The sequence below is a fragment of the Harpia harpyja genome, chromosome Z (assembly GCF_026419915.1).
Source record: "Harpia harpyja isolate bHarHar1 chromosome Z, bHarHar1 primary haplotype, whole genome shotgun sequence".
Classification (NCBI taxonomy): Eukaryota; Metazoa; Chordata; class Aves; order Accipitriformes; family Accipitridae; genus Harpia; species Harpia harpyja.
In genome coordinates, this window is record NC_068969.1 from 10,093,101 (window position 1) to 10,107,630 (window position 14,530).

At 40.6% G+C, this 14,530-nt stretch overlaps 1 protein-coding gene across 10 annotated transcripts in view; it reads right to left on the reverse strand.

The window, feature by feature from the left end:
- Nucleotides 1–14,530, reverse strand: part of ERC2 (ELKS/RAB6-interacting/CAST family member 2) — a 542,890-nt gene that overhangs the window by 304,507 nt on the left and 223,853 nt on the right. For all 10 annotated transcript variants that reach the window (XR_008233624.1, XR_008233625.1, XR_008233622.1 and 7 more), the window contains 2 exons: nucleotides 2,208–2,348; nucleotides 1,515–1,655 (listed from right to left, as the gene is read on the reverse strand). Coding sequence is in view for 1 of the 10 variants with exons in the window: in XM_052777994.1 (XP_052633954.1) it covers nucleotides 1,515–1,655; nucleotides 2,208–2,348 (282 nt within the window). In the remaining 9 variants the exon portion in view is untranslated. The remainder of the gene's footprint in view (nucleotides 1–1,514; nucleotides 1,656–2,207; nucleotides 2,349–14,530) is intronic.

Sequence of the window (14,530 nt, forward strand, 5' to 3'; positions counted from 1 at the left end):
CTGACTTTTATAAGTGCTTATTTTTCCATGACTGTATGATGTGTTTATATGTACAGTCATAAAAGATTGACTTAGGATTTCAAGTCCTTCAAGAGGATTTTGACTTTTAAGTGATCTGTGCTTTTAGGGGATTTTTAACTATTTTTTTAAATGAAAAAAATAAGGTACTTCAGATTGTAATGAAGTATATTTTGTAGTCAAGTGCAAAGTAAACAAACATTTTCTAACAAAAGAAAACAAAATAAATGACTTCCAGGGAAATAGCTTCTTTGGGTATTTTAACTGACATCAATAACATTTATAAGTATCAAACATTTGAAGTAGTTGTGTTTCCATTAAAAGCTTTTGTATATGTTTATTGAAAAAGATTCCCTTCCTTCCTCTCCACAACTAAACATGTAACACAGGCACCTAATGGCACATATTCATTCTGAATTAAAAAATAATAGTAGTATAAGGTTTACACTCTGATATCCTTTATACTTGGCAATACCTTCTTCACAGGTAAGGCTATTGAAACAATGCTTAAACAGAGAGCAGGATACTACTCAACCTGGGTAAAAAGAGTGTCAGAATATTATCCTAATGGTGGTAACATTTGTAGAGCTAATAAATATTCTTTTCTAGAAAATGAAGCATTAATTATCAATATAAAAAAACTAATGTTTGACACACACTTAGTCATGAATTGCAGAAGGCAAACATAATGCCTAAACCCATCAAATATGTCATGAGATTGGTGTTCAAACAATGAGAGCAGACATTACCAAATGACACAGAAAAAGGTCAAAGAAACAACATATGGTAGAAAAGGCATCAACAAACCTGCAAATCATTTAAGCAAAAACTATTTTAATGCATCAATTTAAATAAAACCATGTCATAAAATATAGGATTTGTATGTTTTCCTTTAAATGTTTGTTTCCACTACTTGCTGAATAAAAATACTGAATTGCTAGCTGAGATAAACTATGCATTATTTTGCTTAATTATCACAAACGTGTTCACCAACAAAGCCAAAAGAAAAAACGCCAAAATAAAACCTAGCTGGAGTTTCCATTTCAGAAGCAGAATTTTTTTGAATAGGAAGTACAGCATTTCTTAGGTGAGACTTTAATTTTTTCCCATGCTACAAACATTTCAGTCTACTTCTAATAGAGGTATAAATTCATATACATACAAATTGCTGGTTTGATAATTTCTTTCTGCCATTCTGTTTTCCCTCCAATGTCCTGCCCCCAGTTCATCTATTTGTAGCAGCTTCTCAGAATTCCCTCGTATAGGTATTCAAGATAATTTCTGAGGCTCACTAGTGGCTTTGGTACAAACCTCTTAAGACAAAGTTAGCAGTATTTGATGCAAGCATCAGCAAACAGCGTAAGATGGGTAGATTTTAGATTCACTCCAGAAGAGTAAATAAGCTCAACTTTTCAAAACTGGGGGGGAGGGGGGTGGGTGGGTTGATTTTTGGTTTTCTGATTGTTCTTGTTTGTTTGTTTGAAGATGGAACTTACCTTTTTCAACTGTGCTTCCAACTTACTACACTCTTCTTTCTTTTGTTCTATGGCTATTTCTAAAGACTTAAGTTTGGAGTCTCTTTTCAGCCCTGCTGATGCCAATGAAGATGCATGTTCTTTGAGATCGATTAAACTAGACTGAAAAATGACCAAGAGTAAAAAGTTAATTCCTAGTCACCAGGACACTAACTTATTGCCAACTTAGTAATCACTTGGATCCTGTTCCCCCTCCCCTTCCCCAAAAAGAGTTGACACAAAGATAAGCATTGATAGCAAAAGACACCGTTTTGAGAATACAACCAGTTAGAACCACAGGAGCTGGCGTGCAGTGAAACAGAAACATTCATAACAAACAAGTTGACATTATATTCTGGAGGTACAATTACTTAGAAGTCTATTCCTCTAACTGACAAATGAAAACAGGAGCAACAATGGAATATTTGAGCCTACCGGAGGCTTATGTAAAAGAAAAAGTAGAGATAATGACACACAAATATGCAAAAACTGAAGCAATATTTTATGAAAAAAAGTAAGGACTATGAAGAATGCTTAAGAAAATAGCAGTTCAGAAGCTGACCACCAAAGTGGCAGAATTCCAGTACTTAAAATGATTCAAGAGTAATCCTAATGCACTTACTTTCATCATAATGACATAGATAGAAGAACATAGATTTTACTGAAAAGACTGACCTCTTTTTCTGTCAGTTCAGCTTGTAAAGCATTAACTTTCTCCTTCAGGTCTTTGTTTTCTTTTTTATAAGATTCAATTTCTTCAAGTCTTTCTCTGTCATCTCGCTCCCTTTGCTCCTTCAAGCGCTCTATTATTCTTTCCTAACAAGGGAAAGAATTGCAAAATGGAAAAGTTGGAAATCATTTTAACAAAAGACAGAATAAAATTTCTTTGCATTAAGTAGCACTTAGAAAAATCAGCCTTCAGAAGCAGAGGATGATTGAGTTAATGGTATTAAAGTCAACGCAAGATTTCCCCTGATTTCAAAAGCATCAGATCAAGGTTTTAAATACTTGATAAGAGTAATGTGGTACTGAAACTTCATTAAATATCTATACCAATATGAATATGTTTAGTCTTGTGATAGATATGGAAAGTCATTCACCTCAGTAATGTATTTCCTGTATTCATAAGCTATTGAAGTCTTGATTATAAGTTCAAAACAGAGAGGCCATGACTGATTTACTCAGCTTGAATTTGGTTAGGTTTTTTTGAATGCTGGTAGACTCTACAGTTGTTGCAAGAAGTTTAAAGGTTCCAAATCTAATTAGAAATCAATCACTTGCTAACTGTCAGTAACTTACAGTGTACATGTATTATATTTTGAGAGGACAAAACCCAAAAGTTGTCCAAGACACAGAAAAAGTAGCCCGATACAACTTACGGTATCCAAAGGAAGATTTTTCTCCATCTAGTTAACAGTGACCCTACACATATTTAAACTCAACCACATTTTTAAATATTTTGCCAACTTCCAGTTACTATTATAAGGATTGCTGAAAATCACCCATCAAGGATTGGGTGATGAATTCAAAGAGTGAAATGTAAAAAGCAGATGCAGTAGTATGGTTTTATTAAGCTTTGATTACATTCTTCAAAATCACATTCTACCAATACTTGAAGGATGCAAATACTAATTAGAGAGAAATAGTTAGGGTAAAATAAAATAACCAGTAGAATTGCATTTGAATCAGGAATAGGTCAATTTAAGCAGAGTATCAGGGGAAATACTAGTATCATTTTGGAAGTAGTAGTTAGGCATGCAGTGGAAGCAACATCATTTAGGAAAGTTAAACCTACATGGGACAGAACTACATTCTGGCTGATGAAGTTCTACACTACCAGTGGCATGGCTCAGGTAGAACCACCAGCATGCTCACGGATCCTATTCAAGTCCTTTTGTACTTATGCTTGAAATCTCCAAGGAGTGTAAGAGTGGGATCAATACTTAAAATACTATTTCATAGAACTGGACAAGACTCATGGAAGCCTACTATTATTAGAAAGAAAGAAAAACCTCATGCTAGTTCCCTCTGTCTGTGATTCCTTATACTGCCATATATACAAACACACACACTGGAGATATATATCTATATACACACACACATATATATACACTACACAAATACATAAAGTTTACCTTTGCCCATATGTCCTGGTTTCAGCTGGGATAGAGTTAACTGTCTTCCTAGTAGCTGGTACAGTGCTATGTTTTGAGTTCAGAGCGAAGAATGTTGATAACACTGATGTTTTCAGTTGTTGCTCAGTAGTGTTTAGACTAATGTCAAGGATTTTTCAGCTTCTCATGCCCAGCCAGTGAGAAAGCTGGAGGGGCACAAGAAGTTGGCACAGGACACAGCCAGGGCACCTGACCCAAACTGGCCAACGGTGTATTCCATACCATGTGACGTCCCATCCAGTACAGAAACGGGGAAGTGGGGGGCAGGGATTCGCCGCTCGGGGGACTGGCTGGGTGTCGGTCGGCGGGTGGTGAGCAATTGCACTGCGTATCATTTGTACATTCCAATCCTTTCATTATTGCTGTTGTCATTTTATTAGTGTTATCATTATCATTATTAGTTTCTTCTTTTCTGTTCTATTAAACCGTTCTTATCTCAACCCACGGGTTTTGCTTCTTCTCCCGATTTTCTCCCCCATCCCACTGGGTGGGGGGGAGTGAGTGAGCGGCTGCGTGGTGTTTAGTTGCTGGCTGGGGTTAAACCACGACAGTCCTTTTTGGCGCCCAACGTGGGGCACGAAGGGTTGAGATAACGACAAACCTGACCAGAGCTTGTTAAAACAAATTTGTTATAAGCATTCATTATATCGGTCTAATAGTTGCTGGTCATTATGTTGATTTATGTGTTCTTAGAGTTGTTGCTCTGGTTTTTAAAGTTCTGTTATGTATCACCTCGCTTGCTGTATGTAGTCCCTCTTCTGCTGCTTATCATCCGTGGGAGGTGGATTAAGGTTTTCGCTTTGATGTATTGTATAACACTGGTTTATGGTATGATAAAGTCGTCGGCTGTGGGATTAATCCGGTACTTGCACCCAGCATTGTCACCTTTATACTGTGGAAGCCATCTGTGGGAAACTATTAATAATTATACCATTTACCTTTCCTCCTTGGAAAACCAGTCTATGGGTGGGATACCTTTCTTCCCCTCTCCTTTCTCCTTCAGTCCAGTTACAATGGTGTTTGAGAATTTTGAAAAATTTGAATACTCTTGGGATGTTGGGACCAGCACGGTCCTAGCCCTACTGCTAGGAATTAGCATGCTTCTGAATGTGGTTCAGCTCTCATTTAAGGTTAAACAACTATTTAAGAAAATCACCCAGAGATCTGCCCCAAGGCTGGATAATTATGAGTGGCAGGGTGTGTGGGGTAGTATGGGCAAGTACCTAGAAAAGTGGGCACCTCCAGTGTTTTGGAAATTCACCCCTGAACAAGTGCAGAATCCAGAAGAACTAGTAAAATATTTGGAAAAGGTATGCTGTCACCCCGGCAGCTCCAGAGAGATACAAATTACTGCAACGTGCTGGGGCCTGGCCCATGCCTATCGAGCCCTGTTCGACACCACTCAGTACCCTCAAGGGGAAGAGAAGGTCTCTGGACCTAACAACAAAACGATGAGCACTGTGGCTATCCAAACCTCAGCAACGGGCACTGAGGTCCCTCCAGCCCCAGCAACGAGCACAGCAGCTACCCAAACCTTGGCAACAGACACTGCGGTTATCCAAGACCCGGCGAGCGGTACTGCAACTGAACCAGTGGACCAACCTGCACCAGTATCAGTTGCCCCCGTACAGAAAAAGAAATATACAAAAAAATCAGTTCGCTTAGCGAAGGATGAAGGCGAACCAGGGTCATCACGGGAACAGGAGGAAGAGGCAGAACCAGAGGTAATAACCCGGTCCCTATCCTTGAGTGAGCTGCGGGATATGCGAAAAGATTTTGGCCGCCGTATAGGTGAGCATATTATCACCTGGCTCCTCCGATGCTGGGACAATGGGGCTAATAGCTTGGAATTAGAAGGTAGGGAAGCCAAGCAGCTGGGATCGCTTGCCAGGGAAGGTGGCATTGACAAGGCAATTGGAAAAGGGACACAAGCCATCAGCCTCTGGAGGCGACTCCTGTCAAGTGTGAAGGAAAGGTACCCCTTTAAGGAAGATGTTATATGTCAATCAAGCAAGTGGACAACCATGGAAAAAGGTATCCAATATCTGAGGGAATTAGCTGTGCTAGAGACAATTCATCATGATCCGGACAACCCACAATTACCCAAAGATCCAGACGAAGTCCAATGCACACGACCCATGTGGCGGAAGTTTGTACGGAGCGCACCATCGTCCTATGCCAACTCACTGGCAATAATGACCTGGAAAGACGAAGAGGCACCGACAGTGGATGAAGTGGCTCGCCAACTCCGTCAATACGAAGAGAATCTCTCCTCCTCCCTACAAGCCTGCATTTCGGCTGTGGAGAAGCTGTCCGAGGATTTCCAGCAATTCAAAGAGGAGATGTCCTGTTGCCCACCTGTAAGGACCAATGTCTCAGCTATTAGGAGTGAGCGCTCCTCTGCCCAAGAGAAAGAATATAGAAGGTACACACCGCGAGGTGCCCTGTGGTTTTACTTATGTGATCATGGAGAGGACATGAGGAAATGGGATGGAAAACCTACCTCGGTCCTAAATGCACGGGTACGTGAGCTGCGAGGAAAAAACACCACAAAAGGGGATTCTACCAGGAAAAATGCCGCTCCGGTTTCCAAACAGAGTAGAAGGGCTGATCTTATTTCTGATCCTCTTGAAGGGACTTCTGAGCCAATTTTACGAGAAGTGAATACTGGATACTCTGACCAGAATTAGAGGGGCCCTGCCTCCAGCCAGGTGGAGGAAAGGGATAACCGGGTCTATTGGACTGTGTGGATTCGATGGCCTGGCACGTTAGACCCACAGGAGTATAAGGCTCTAGTAGACACCGGCGCACAGTGTACTTTAATGCCATCAAGTTATGAAGGGGCAGAACCCATTTCTATTTCTGGTGTGACAGGGGGATCCCAAGAGTTAACTGTATTGGAAGCTGAAGTAAGCCTAACTGGGAATGAATGGCAGAAACACCCCATTGTGACTGGTCCAGAGGCTCCGTGCATCCTTGGCATAGACTATCTCAGGAGAGGGTATTTTAAGGACCCAAAGGGGTATCGATGGGCTTTTGGTATAGCTGCCTTGGAGACGGAGGGCACGGAACAGCTGTCTACCCTGCCTGGTCTCTCTCAAGACCCTTCGATTGTGGGGTTGCTGAGGGTTGAAGAACAACAAGTACCAATTGCTACCACGACGGTGCACCGGCGGCAATATCGCACCAACCGAGACTCTCTGATTCCCATCCACAAGTTGATTCGCCAACTGGAGAGCCAAGGAGTGATCAGCAAAACTCGCTCACCTTTTAATAGTCCCATATGGCCTGTGCGAAAGTCTAATGGGGAGTGGAGACTAACAGTTGACTATCGCGGCCTGAATGAAGTTACGCCACCGCTGAGTGCTGCCGTTCCAGATATGCTAGAACTTCAATACGAACTAGAGTCAAAGGCAGCCAAGTGGTATGCTACAATTGACATTGCTAATGCGTTTTTCTCAATCCCTCTGGCAGCAGAGTGTCGTCCACAATTTGCCTTTACTTGGAGGGGTGTCCAGTACACTTGGAATCGACTGCCCCAGGGGTGGAAACACAGCCCCACCATTTGCCATGGACTAATCCAGACTGCACTGGAAAAAGGTGAAGCTCCGGAACACCTGCAATACATTGATGACATCATCGTATGGGGCAACACGGCAGAAGAAGTCTTTGAGAAAGGGAAGAAAATAATCCAAATCCTTCTGAAAGCCGGTTTTGCCATAAAAGAAGGTAAGGTCAAGGGACCTGCACGGGAGATCCAGTTTTTAGGAATAAAATGGCAAGATGGGCGTCGTCAGATCCCAATGGATGTGATTAACAAAATAGCAGCTATGTCTCCACCAACTAATAAAAAGGAAACACAGGCCTTCTTAGGTGTCGTGGGGTTTTGGAGAATGCATATTCCAAATTACAGTCTGATTGTAAGCCCTCTCTATCAAGTGACCCGAAAGAAGAATGATTTTCAATGGGGCCCTGAGCAACAACAAGCCTTTGAACAAATTAAACGGGAGATTGTTCACGCAGTAGCCCTTGGACCAGTCCGGACAGGACAAGATGTTAAAAATGTGCTCTATACTGCAGCTGGGGAGAATGGCCCTACCTGGAGCCTCTGGCAGAAAGCACCTGGGGAGACCCGAGGCCGACCCCTGGGGTTTTGGAGTCGGGGATACAGAGGATCCGAGGCTCGCTATACTCCAACTGAAAAGGAGATATTGGCAGCATATGAAGGAGTTCAAGCTGCCTCAGAAGTGGTTGGTACTGAAACACAGCTCCTCTTAGCACCCCGACTGCCAGTGCTGGGCTGGATGTTCAAAGGGAGGGTCTCCTCTACACATCACGCGACTGATGCCACGTGGAGTAAGTGGATTGCACTGATCACACAACGGGCTCGCATAGGAAACCCCAGTCGCCCAGGAATTTTGGAAGTGATCACGGACTGGCCAGAAGGCAAAGATTTTGGAATGTCGCCAGAGGAGGAGGTGGCACGTGCTGAAGAGGCCCCGCTGTATAATAAACTGCCAGAAAATGAGAGGCAATATGCCCTGTTCACTGACGGATCCTGTCGCATCGTGGGAAAGCATCGGAGGTGGAAAGCTGCCGTATGGAGTCCTACACGACAAGTTGCAGAAACTGCTGAAGGAGAAGGTGAATCGAGTCAGTTTGCAGAGGTGAAAGCCATCCAGCTAGCATTAGATATTGCTGAAAGAGAAAAGTGGCCAGTGCTCTATCTCTATACTGACTCATGGATGGTGGCAAATGCCCTGTGGGGCTGGCTACAGCAATGGAAGCAGAGCAACTGGCAGCGCAGAGGTAAACCCATCTGGGCTGCCGCACTGTGGCAAGATATTGCATCCCGGCTAGAGAATCTGGTTGTAAAAGTACGTCATGTAGATGCTCACATACCCAAGAGTCGGGCCACTGAAGAACATCAAAACAACCAACAGGTGGATCAGGCTGCCAAGATTGAAGTGGCTCAGGTGGACCTGGACTGGCAACATAAGGGTGAGCTATTTATGGCTCGGTGGGCCCATGATGCTTCAGGCCATCAGGGAAGAGATGCAACATATAGATGGGCTCGTGACCGAGGGGTGGACTTGACCATGGACACTATTGCACAGGTTATCCATGAATGTGAAACATGTGCTGCAATTAAGCAAGCCAAGCGGTTAAAGCCCCTGTGGTATGGAGGGCGATGGCTGAAATATAAATATGGAGAAGCCTGGCAGATTGACTATATCACACTCCCACAAACTCGCCAAGGCAAGCGCTATGTGCTCACGATGGTGGAAGCAACCACTGGATGGCTGGAAACATATTCTGTGCCCCATGCCACCGCCCGGAACACTATCCTGGGCCTAGAAAAGCAAGTCTTGTGGCGACATGGCACCCCAGAACGAATTGAGTCAGACAACGGGACTCATTTCCGAAACAACCTCATAGACACCTGGGCCAAAGAGCATGGCATTGAGTGGGTGTATCATATCCCCTATCATGCACCAGCCTCTGGGAAAATTGAGCGATACAATGGACTGTTAAAGACTACATTGAGAGCAATGGGGGGTGGAACTTTCAAACATTGGGATACACATTTAGCAAAAGCCACCTGGTTAGTCAACACCAGAGGATCTGCCAATCGGGGTGGCCCTGCCCAGTCGGAATTTTTACATACTGTAGAAGGGGATAAAGTCCCTGTAGTGCACATAAAAAATATGTTAGGGAAGACAGTCTGGGTTACTCCTGCCTCAGGCAAAGGTAAACCCATTCGTGGGATTGCTTTTGCTCAAGGGCCTGGGTGCACTTGGTGGGTGATGCGAAAAGATGGGGAAGTCCGATGTGTGCCTCAAGGGGATTTAATTTTAGGTGAGAACAGCCAGAATTAAACTGTATATTAGTTGCTATATAACCCTGCTACTGTATATTATCCTTACTATAATTATGTGCTATATCCATAGTACTATAGTAAGAATCACTTAGATCAAGCAAGAAAAGAACTGTGATAAAACTGAGCAAAGCGCAGTAGTGATGGAACCAGAACTGACTCCAGCATGCAACAATCCAACGGTGCACACCATCCTCCTGCTGAGCCAAATGTCACCTGCTTGTCACACTGCACTGAAGCCCAATTCTGCTCTACCGACTGAGAGGACTTTGCACCATCCCTCCTGCCCAGAAAGACTGGTATGACAGATGGAGCCCAGAGTCGGAAACTAAATGAACTCAATGAACATTTTATGAACATGACCCATGAACTAAAGGAATGATATCTCTGTGTGTGTATACATATATATATATATCATTGCTCATATGTCTTAAAGGGATGGAAAAGTGATGATTGATCAGGATGTAACTAAAGGTATGGGAACTGTGCATGACGTCAATGGTATAGAATAAGGGGTGGATACTGTCCTGGTTTCAGCTGGGATAGAGTTAACTGTCTTCCTAGTAGCTGGTACAGTGCTATGTTTTGAGTTCAGAGCGAAGAATGTTGATAACACTGATGTTTTCAGTTGTTGCTCAGTAGTGTTTAGACTAATGTCAAGGATTTTTCAGCTTCTCATGCCCAGCCAGTGAGAAAGCTGGAGGGGCACAAGAAGTTGGCACAGGACACAGCCAGGGCACCTGACCCAAACTGGCCAACGGTGTATTCCATACCATGTGACGTCCCATCCAGTACAGAAACGGGGAAGTGGGGGGCAGGGATTCGCCGCTCGGGGGACTGGCTGGGTGTCGGTCGGCGGGTGGTGAGCAATTGCACTGCGTATCATTTGTACATTCCAATCCTTTCATTATTGCTGTTGTCATTTTATTAGTGTTATCATTATCATTATTAGTTTCTTCTTTTCTGTTCTATTAAACCGTTCTTATCTCAACCCACGGGTTTTGCTTCTTCTCCCGATTTTCTCCCCCATCCCACTGGGTGGGGGGGGGTGAGTGAGCGGCTGCGTGGTGTTTAGTTGCTGGCTGGGGTTAAACCACGACACCATATCAATATTCTCTCAGCTGTGGTTATTGTATCTCAACAAACATTACAATGCAAGCAACATTTCAGCAGCTGTACATCCCATTCTGATTTGTAATAAACTTCGTCATTATAATAAAAGAAACAAAATTAATTCATTATTAAAGTTAGCTGAGTAGTAAAAGCACTTTTAAAAAGTGTGTATTGTTCAGATAATCCTGGTTATTCATTCATTTTCTCCATACACTAGGTATGAGGTTCCTCCAAGCTCTAGAGGATCTTCTGAAGATTGCTTCTGTGGTTTTTAAAGCTCAAGGCATATTTTGCAGAAAGCCAACTGTCAACACTTATATACATAAAACAGAGCCTAAACTCAAGGCTGTGATTTTCATCCCAGCAGTCTCCAACCTTGGAGATATTCAAAACCCAGCTGGACAAGACCCTGAGCAAACTGCTTTAGTTGACCCTGCTTTGAGCAGCTGGGTTGGACTAGATAACCTCCAGAGATCTTTCCCAGTCTCACTTGTTCTGTGGAATAGGCAGAGACATTTTCTAGATTCTGTACCTCAAACACCGGTTGTTTCTCTTCTGCTCAGTCTCTCTCCCCCCATTTTCACAATTCATCCCTTTGTAACACTGACCACCTCAGCACCTCTGCTGACAATTGTCCATTGCCTCTGCTTGTTGTCTGTTCCTCCTTTCATACTGCATAGCAAAGGGACTACCTACTAGAAAATGGAACACATAGTGTTTTCAGAAGACTGCGAAGTTTTCTGTAAGTGTCCCCTTGTATTTTCAGCTTCTATATATCTGCCTTTCACTAAGCATCTGTTGAAGATCTCCCTTTTATTCACTCTCCTATCATTTAAATGCCATATTATCTGCATGTATGAAGTTTAAAACTAATAATCAGTTTCTGTATGAACTGAATAAATATTATTTTAAATTACTGATTTAAAACTTGGCTACACTTAAAACAGTTTGACTTTAACGGGTTATACATTTCCCTGAAAATATTTAAATGCTAATTCAAGAAATAGAAAAATTCAGCTTCCTATATTGATCTTCACTTATTTGGGATGACTCTAATGTTTGTGGTTGCTTACTAGAGAGATAATTGTAGACCCCAGTGTAAGTGCAATTAAGCATATTAGAATTTTAGTTTAAATCTTTATTTTTATATTCCCTTATTTTTATTTTAAATATTTAAAAATTAACTTACTTTTGCATTATGTTTATACAGCAAACGTAAGCTATGATGCAACATATTTTATTATGTAACATGAGCTGTTAAGATCAAGCATCAAAAGCAGATGTGGGGTATTAATCTTCATAGATGCTTGTTATATGACTAGTCTGTTATTGATGTGAAACTAGGCCTAAGTGCAAAATGTGATATATTTCAAATATATTCCTTATAGAGCCATTTCAAACATTCATGTTCCTCTGATAATTTTTTTTTCTTCCAGTTATATAATATTGGCTTCCAGCTGTAATAATTTGTTTCACCAATAGTGAAAATTTTTAAAAATGCATTATATTAAGTATTTTATGATGTAATTATATGTATTAGTGAAATTAATGTTAAATATTATTAGAAGGTTTTAAACAATTAGTAAAGATCTTTACCAAATAAGTAGTTATATTTGAGCTTGTAAATAAATGTATTTTGAATCTTTTAGATATTGGAAAATAATCAGCACTATACTGAATAATCTTGTAATAAGAATATTGGTATAGTTAGGTTTTGCTACCCAGTTCCTAAGGAAAACCTTTTCAAAGGGCTGGAAGTTCATAGTGCTACTTTCATTTTGCATCTAGCATTCCTCTGACATCAGGAACTCCCTTTCAAAATGTAGCTAACTGAACATACCTATTACCAAACTAGCGTTACTGTAAGAATCCTCACAGAAAACAGTGTTGACTACTCACATAAAACTTATATCCCTATTTATTTCATTCAGAAAGAAATACACATTGATGACATAGTACATTCCACTTAGCATACAGTAAAAAAGATATGGTCAAAACTTAAGGTAGCAAGCTATCTGTAGTTAAACCTGTTTCCAAGACAGTATCAACTGTCTGTGCTCCGAGACCCCTGGAACTGCAGAGGTACAGAACTCCTGGCTTCATTCAGCCCAGTTGCAAAATCTCCCTTTGACTTATACCTGGCAGGATTTCAGGTAGAAATGTGTTCATACAGAATGAAGGTCCTTCAACAGCAACATTGTTGAGCACTACATAAATAACAAACCAGCAAATGTACTAGTTTTGTGGGTTGTTTTTTTTAATTCTAGTATCAGCTGGCTTTTGCTATATAGATTATGCAAGAAAGGGATAATATGGGATACTAAATAACTTCAAGATTACTCCTAGTAACAAATAATATAAATTCTTAATCCCTTGAATATTAATGTCAAAATGCCAGCCTCCAGTAAGTGGAATAGTTTAATAACCATTCAGAATCCACCTAGTTATATTCAGACTTAGTTTTATACCAATTCCTTCTTGAAGATTTATTTACCTAAATGATTTTTTTTCTCTATAACAAATTAAACATAACACTATTTCATCTTATTAATGAACAGTATAAATTTTTCTAAGTCAATCACAAAAGAAGACTAATTTATCTGTCAGCTGCATAAGGCTAAATGTCAAAAACGTGTTAAAAGGCCCTAATACACCATGTTTTACTTGATTAACAGCTAACTTGCAGAAATCCCAACAATGTGTTCTTGTTTCAGTCTTATTTGCATTGGCGAGCTTTCCTTATGCACTAATCTAGGACCTCACAGGTCTAATCTATTTGCACTTTATCACAGAAGCAGGAACTGAATTGCCACAGCATATAGCTCTATTATCAGACATACTCAACTGCTTATCTGCTGTATGCTGCTACAGTAGGACCAACTTTATAAATATCAGCTTCATGAAAGCAACCTCTTGAGCTGCTTTGGGCCAGTCCAAGAGCTGAGATATTCTTTGAAAAGTTTCTTGTTAAAACATCAAGGAAGCTGATAGCACTTTTGCATATTCTGATTTTCAAACTTTTTTTTTTTAATAGGAATAAACTTTTTTTTTGTTTATTGCAATGTAACCTTTATTGCTGTTAAGAATTTTCAGTGCTTAGGAGAGGCGCCAAACTTAGGGGTAAAGAATTGAATGAATACTTTTTTAGTTTAGCTCTAAAATGCACTCAAAAGTGACTAAAGTTGTGCTGATGCGTTTCTGATTCCTGACAAGCGAACAAATTATATCAGCAGTATTGCTGGAAAAATACAAAGATTGAAAGGAGTCCATTTCAGGAAATTTTTATGCTGTTTTATGATGTATACAGTAATTTCTCATTTAGTGTTACCAAGCTACGTAATCACTAAATATGAAAGAAAAAGAAAATCAGAGATAGGTACTTGGAAAAAAAAACTATTTTCATGAAGAATAAGGAGCCATATTATCTAATTCAGAGCCAAAATCTCAATCTGAATATTTTCAAGAACAATGCAGGAAAACATAAATGCTCAAACACTTGGGTTTTGGACTTGAAAAAGAGCTTCATAATTCATTCATAACATATGATCATGTTTTAGGGTTTTTTTTCTTCCCATAGAAACTACGAAAAGCAATTCAACTGAAGTTTAGTGAATTGTGGTTAACTAAACTGGTATAAATAAACCTGATTTCTATTTTAAAGGAGCTTCCCATGATGCTGTTAGAGTATTTTCTTCATTTTTTAAAAAATTAAAATTCTCAAAACTATTGAATTGACAAAGAATTAAGGTAAAGCCAAAAATTGGTCCTAACCTCAAGAGTATAAAACAAGATAATATAGCTGCAAAGTAGGTCTGATATAATTTCTACGAAAA